The following is a 7,345-nucleotide window of genomic DNA, read 5'->3' as shown; positions in this document are numbered from 1 at the left end:
CACCAAACCTCAATGCGAGCAGAAAGCGATGCGTTACGTGACGCATCTCATCACAGATGGAAGTGAGGAAACTTTGAAGAATCAAAACTACATAATTACATAACGACCGTCGTAGACGTTAATCCACATAATAACGAGGACCAAATGAGCGGGCGTGCGGGCCGCGGGCTGGCCGTCAACACCGCGATTACATGCGCTTGCGCTCTGGTCGTGCTTGCCACCCTGCCGCGGTCCAACTCACGTAAACCTATCATCATGCCATCACGTAGTATATCACCCATTCTAGGCACTATTCTTGCCACTGTACTATTCTTTGTAATTTCACATTTCACGCATGCAGTATGTAGTACATACTTCTTACACCTCGCACGTACACCTCATACCAACTTCGATTTGGCTACATATGGCTACCATGTTGTTGCTACAACCACATCTGAGTCCGGCTTTCCCGACGGATCCCAAGGCCCATATCGGAGAAAAATGCGTTGGGTCCGTCGGAAGAACCCTACCGATCGGGTCCGTCCGCCGTACCTCTGAAAAATATTTCCCGGATCCGTCGGACGGATCCCGAAGAAAAACGCACCGGGTCCGTCGGACGTACCTTTAAGACCATTGATCGGGTCCGTCCGACGTACCTTTAGCCACAGCCTAAAGAAAAAGCTCGAGGTTCCGATGACGCAGATGATCCTTGCGCGGCGGGAATAAACTCTGGGTCAAACATGACAGAGGTGGGCTCCGCGCTGTCATTGCGGGCTAGCTCGCCAACTACCATTTCTGGTTTATGCACTTCTGCACACTCGTCGGGTTCACCAAGAGCAGAAAACGTGGCACGAGTATTCCTCGCAGCTGCGCGTGCTGCCCATGCCTTCGCTCTTGCTTTAGGCATAGCAGAAAAAGTCGTGCTCTTAGGTGATGCTGAAACGTACGTACCTTTGAAGAAACGTACTCCACGAGCAAGGCTATGCACAGGGCGATTAACAACTTGAAATGACTGCTGCTGTCAACTTCGTCAGCGAAGATGTGGCCATGTGACGCGCGTGCGACGATATGCGGCTGCCAGCAACTCGGAGAGCGGTTGAGGCGATGTGAGCTTGTGTCAGCTATGCAACATATGCATGCCAGGCACAATGACACTTCCGGCTTCCGGGGATCGCTTCCGGTTGTACAGGAATGTACTGGTAGGGTGCAGAACTATTACACCAAGCGCAAGCTGCAATACTCGGAAGCGCCAAGATTAGCAGACGTTCCCAAAATACGACCACGCCACTCGACCGCTGAGTGTATTGAAATAGGCATGTACTACGGCATGAGTCATCTGTGGACGCTCGCAGGGACAACACGTGCATTGTGTTATTGTGTTGTGGTGGCTGCGCAGCGGAGGCGGGGAAGGGAACGAGACGAACGCCGCGGACGCCATCAAAGAAAAAAAAAAAAGAAAGGCGTGCTACTCCGCCCTAATTTTGTGGTAGAGTTGCCGAAGATATCATGAAAGTGACAGCGCGTCGCCCAATAAACGCATTATTCATGTTCATAACAAATGTTTCATACAACAAGCCTGCAGGCAAAGCATTTAATATTTTTCGCTCGCCACAAAGAATGCACTATTTCTTGATCGCGAATGTAGGCAGCGAGTCTCTCCAACGTTCTGCTCAACCTCTCCGGCACACGAGCTGCCCACGTTTTTATCATGCACTACGGCATGAGTCATCTGCGGACCGCGACTTCTCGCTCGCGGGGGGGGGGGGGGGGGGGGGGGGGGGGAGGGGCAGAGAAGGGACAACAGGGTCTTGAAAGATGAAATTGAAGGGCTTTACTTGAAGACAGTCTGCCTTTCCGCTTAGTCCGAACCAAGATTTAAAGCAGAAATCTGCTGAACTATGCATGTCCACTGAAAGTCACATTATAACATCGAAGTTATGTACACTGTGTGATATCTTCACGACCATACAAAGGTAAGGTCATGAGGATATCCACTAAAAGATGATCTTTTAATAATGGACGCATGGACATCGCATGGGTGTACAAAAATGACGTTTGATATTGAGACCTTTTGTGAAGATCCTATGGATATTGCTGGTTGTGTGGGGAGTGCCTTTACCATTTAGACACCGCGACAGTGGTTTAAAAGCAAAAAAAAAAAAAAAGGAAAAAAAAGTACGCACACAACTCTGTCGTGCATACAGAAGGCAGAGCAGGCATAGAGTGGTCTGTTCAAACTGCATTCTGCTATATGAAGCAGGCTGCGGTGGCATATATGTTTTAGTAGCAGCTGTATTCCAAACAGAAACGGGAATATGCAATTTCTGAGCGTTTGCATTAACTTTTATTGACGGCAGTGACCTATTTTGCTTTGACACGGCGCTAACGACAGTACCACTTCGTTTGACACATTGCGTGTCAAAGGATCTGAAGCGCCGAAGACCGCGATGGATGATGTCCTTATCCAAGCATGACATACTCGATACGGACGAGTATTTTTTTTTTTTTTGTAATGAAGCCTGGGGTTATAGACTGTTCGTATTTATTTTGCAAGATGTATATAGGTAAGCAAAAGCGCACAGGAACCGCAAAACAAACAAATAAAACACTCCTGTACACGCCGCATGCGCGCGCGTAAATCACTGCGGGCTGGCACACGACGCGAAAAAGCATCCACACTGAGTAGGTTTCGCCGCTGAGCCGCAAGGTGGCGACTCTGATAGCTACTGATGAGCATGATAGCTACTGCTACCACCCCGTTTCAAAGGGGACGCTCCTATATTCCATCCATCCATCCATCCATCCATCCATCCATCCATCCATCCATCCATCCATCCATCCATCCATCCATCCATCAATCCATCAATCCATCCATCCATCCATCCATCCATCCATCCATCCATCCATCCATCCATCCATCCATCCATCCGAGGCCAATAGGGGGCACTTTTCACCCCTAAAGTGACTAAAGTGCGATTAGACGAAAGCCTCTCTCGCGCGATGGTCCGGAACCCTCCACTACGGCACCTCTTTCTCTCGGTTTTCACTTTCGCCATGATGCGATAGCGTGCGCTACCAGCCAATGTATGAAGCCCCGCTTTAGCCGAGCCTTATGAGCATGCCTGCATAGCCTAGGGAAAATGCGAATGCAAGGGTTTTGGCAGGCTTAGAGGAAGTATTCAGACTTAGAATCGGAGCAATTGAGGATGCAGAAAACCTCAATAATCTGTGATTCGCTGATGACATTGTCTTGCTAAGTAACTCAGTAACTCAGGAGATGAGCTGCAAAGAATGATTGATGACCTAGACAGGAAAAGCAGAAAGGTAGGTTTTAAAATCAATATACAGAAGACCAAGGTAATGTTCAACAGACTCGGGAAGGAACAGCAGTGTACGTTAGGTTGCGAAGCACTGGAATATGTCTAATTAGGACGGGTAGTAACCGCAGACCCGGACCATGAAAGGAAAATAACAAGAAGAATAAGAATGGGATAGAGCGCATTTGGCAAGTACTTGTAGATTATGAGTAGCAGCTTACCGGTATCACTCAAGAGGAAAGTATGCTACAGTTGCATCTTACCCGTATTCACCTATGGAGCTGAAACGTGGAGGCTAACCAAGAGGGTTCTACTTAAGTAGAGGACAACTCAGAGGGTTATGGAATGAAAAATGGCAGAGGAAAAGTGGCGGCCACAAACTCTTAGCTCCTAGCGCTTGCCCGACGATATGACAGCCCGATGCGTTGGAGCCTGCTTTCAGCTGGACACCTTGTTTGGTTGGGACACGATGTCACATTGTGACATCTTTCCTGTCCTCGCCTTTACAGTCAACTACATAGCAATGGTGGTCCATTACGAACCAGAAACAAAGCAGCAGCAGTTGGGATTCCGAGATTTCAAAACGGACAACCGGACAACACGTGCTTTTGGGAGCAGACGGATCTCTCTCGGCCGGAAGTGTTCTGTTTCCATCAAGATGCGCACAGAATTCCTGCCTTTTTTATTATACAATAGTAACTAACGAATAAAATATTACTTCAAGAAACAATAGCGCTCATTTTAAAATCTATAATTGCAAAATTTACACGTGACGTCATGCGGCCATGATCAATGATAACGCTGCCCCACTGACGTCGAATGGGCTGGGCGGCTGAAAACTCACAGTGGTGAGTCGCCCTACTAAGCTGCGAGTGGCAATTTTCAAAAATTATTTGTAAATTATAGCTAACACGCAGAACTTTTCTAATATTATCTCAATGCTCACTAAGGCCTCCTCTAAACACCTGCAGCATCAAAATGCGACCATAAATGGCGTTTCAGGGGCCCTTTAAATAAGAAGCGCGCAGAGTGGGTCAGAGAAATAACTCGAGTTACTGACGATCTAGTTGAAATCAAGAAGAAGAAATGGGCATGAGCAGGCCATGTAGTGCGAAGAGAGGATAACCGATGGTCGCTTAGGGTAACAAACCAGTTTCCAAGGGAAGGAATGCGTAGCAGGGGGCAGCAGAAAGTTAAGTGGACGGATGAGGTTAAGAAGTTCGCAGGGATAACGTGGATGCAGCTAGCACAAGTGGAGGAATATGGGAGAAGCCCTGTAGTCGGTATTGTCCGGCTGATGGTGATGATGTTGAACCTAAGCAGACAAAGCGAAAGCGCGCGGACTTCTTCGGGGATGCCTGCGAACCTCAGGAACACATGGTCAGGTCTAGATGACACGAAGATGCCGAGGGTATTTACAGGGGGAGATTATGAGTCGTTATATTAACCCTTCCGGGATATCGTTCAGAACTGGCTTTCAACGGCGGATACTTATAGCCATTACGAACGCTCTGTAGCGGGACTTTAGCCTTCTGTCACACGGGCAAGTCTGAACTCCCTCGAACTTCTTTTCCATAAAGGACCACGCAGGGAGTTCAGTCCCAAAGGAGTTGTCGCCGTGTTCCTTAAAGACGCCATCAGGGTCCCATATTAGGCGCTGTTCGTTTTGTGCATGCATATAAAATAGTCAAGTTAGAAACATGTCAATCAATTTTTAGCTGCTTTCTTTTCAACAGTTTGAATTGAATTTAAAATATAAATGTAGTACCTTCATTCATATGAAAGGAATGTGCTGTTACTTTTACTAGCATAGTGGGTTTTGTCCTTTCTGCTGGCCACAACGTGCTTGCAAAATTCTTGCGTGTATGCTTGGATATTAGCGCATTTCCTTTTTTCCGTGCTCTACGTTGTGCTACAGTATTAAAATTAGTTACAAACGCAAATTTAATGCATAAGTGCTTCTTTTAAAACCTGCACTAAAGCTCACGGGGAACCAGAGTACTCCATTTACCTGCTCGAGGGAGATGATTGGAACTCCCTACACTAGGAACTTCCTTTCCTAAAGGACTGCCGTGTGACACGGTGCTTATCTCCATTGAGATAAAGACTACCTTGGTTGAAGGGAGTTAAAAGGAGTTCAGCCGTGCCCGTATGACAGCAGTTAATCGAGGGCATTTTGAAAAGAGAACATTGTGTCAGGCATGTTTATTAGCGGAGATATGCACCGGTACGAATAAGTTTGCCATGTGTGTAAAAGTGGAAGAAGCAGCAGCAGGTGTGCGATGCAGAAGTACAGTGAACGAGAATATGCAGCGCAGCAGACGGCAGGGATTTCACATGCAGCTTTCTTCGAAAATGAGGCACGAAGCGGTGAGGCTGCTGTCGCGGCCTCTCTTTGGCGTGTTTAGACGCAGCTGGTGGGCTCGGTAGCTGTGCAAAAGCGCAGACTACTAATCCGTTTGTCTTCATAATGCAGGCGCTTACAGTCACCGTTCACCTGCTGCTTGTTACCCTGCTGCATGCTTCACCTGGTTCCTCGCTCCACGTGGCCACTCGCCACCATGAAAATGCAGCTTTCCTGCCTGCTACGTCACCGGTCCCAGACCTGCATGCGCCGCCGCCGCCGGATTACCTCATCCTGGATCCATGGCCATCCCCAGCGAGACAACCATCATCGACTGAAGCATCTATAAATGTGTCGCATCTGTCGCCGCCGCTCTGTGGGCTCGGTAGCTGTGCAAAAGCGCAGACTACTAATCCGTTTGTCTTCATAATGCAGGTTGGTAACAAGTTCTCTCTTTTCGCTAAAAAAAATAGTAATTACTTCCTAATGCAGCTGCCGAGCCTGCAGTGCTGCGCTGGTGTTGTTGTTGATTGTTCACGTGCCATTCGTTTACTACTACTTTTGTCGGGAGATGTGGAGACCAACCCTGATGGGCCCGAGAATTCTGAGACTATACTATTCGAACTGCAGAAATTGACAACTGGACAAGCAACGCTAATTTCCGACTTGCAGGACATCAAAGCACAGCTCAAAACAACTGACATAACCTTAGCCGATTTAAACAAATGCATGATTACCCTCGAATCGCACTACGCCACTCTTTCTGCCCTTAACTCTGAAATAGACAGCCTGAAAACATTAACAACTGAACTGAGCCAGCAGATCATCAAACTAGAAGAACGCGTTGATGACGCAGAAAATCGTTCCCGGCGCAACAATCTGATATTTTATAATATCCCTGACACTAATGCGTCCGAAAACTATCAGGACTCAGAACAAACAATCATTCACCACTGCTCCACGACTCTAGATTATGAAATTGACCCGAATCAAATCGAGCGCGCTCACCGCCTCGGCCGTTATTCCACAGATCGCATAAGGCCAATCATTGTAAAGTTCTCATCATCCAAAACCAAAGAAACCATCCTCTCTTATGGCAAAAAGCTTAAAGGCACAAATTATAGCATTGGTGAGGACTTTTCCCCTGCGGTCCGTAACGTTCGAAAACAGCTAGTTACCTACGAACGAACAATAACAGATAAATTCGCCTTGCGTTTTAAAACCCTGCACATTGGTCCTAAGCGTTACACTTACGACGAAGCTTCACAAACCATAAAAGAGATTAAATAGCAGTCATTCCGTCAACATTCGGCAAACAGTCCTAAACATGCACCGCAACCTACCCTTTCTTTATCAACGATTTTCACGAATATCCGCAGTTTTATTTCAAAGCGCGACATCGTTTCTAATCTGGTCTTATCATCATCCAGCAACTTACTAATCTTGACAGAAACGTGGCTGCACTCTGACATCTCTGACAGGGAGGTCCTAACTGACTTGCCAAATTTTCGTCTTTTCCGCAAAGACCGTAAAGACAAGAGGGGAGGGGGAGTACTCATTGCAACTAGGCAGGAGCTATCATGCACATACATTAACTTGTCATCAGATATCGAAATATTGTGGATCTGACTTCACTCTTTACCACACTCAGTTCTCATTGGCGTTTGCTACAACCCCCCTAATAACAGTTCAGATTTCCCTCGTA

At 47.2% G+C, this 7,345-nt stretch overlaps 1 protein-coding gene across 1 annotated transcript; it reads left to right on the top strand.

Annotated features, from left to right (window-relative positions):
- Positions 1 to 5,766: 5,766 nt before the first annotated feature.
- LOC146181197 (uncharacterized) lies at positions 5,767 to 6,930 on the top strand. Its single transcript, XM_084575721.1, has one exon. The coding sequence runs from the start codon at positions 5,767 to 5,769 to the stop codon at positions 6,928 to 6,930; it is 1,164 nt and encodes a 387-aa protein (XP_084431847.1).
- The last annotated feature ends 415 nt before the right edge of the window (positions 6,931 to 7,345 follow it).

The sequence above is a fragment of the Amblyomma maculatum genome, chromosome 8 (assembly GCF_055883805.1).
Source record: "Amblyomma maculatum isolate TAMU_Amacu chromosome 8, ASM5588380v1, whole genome shotgun sequence".
In the NCBI taxonomy this organism is placed as follows: domain Eukaryota; kingdom Metazoa; phylum Arthropoda; class Arachnida; order Ixodida; family Ixodidae; genus Amblyomma; species Amblyomma maculatum.
This window is presented reverse-complemented; position numbering and strand designations above follow the sequence as displayed.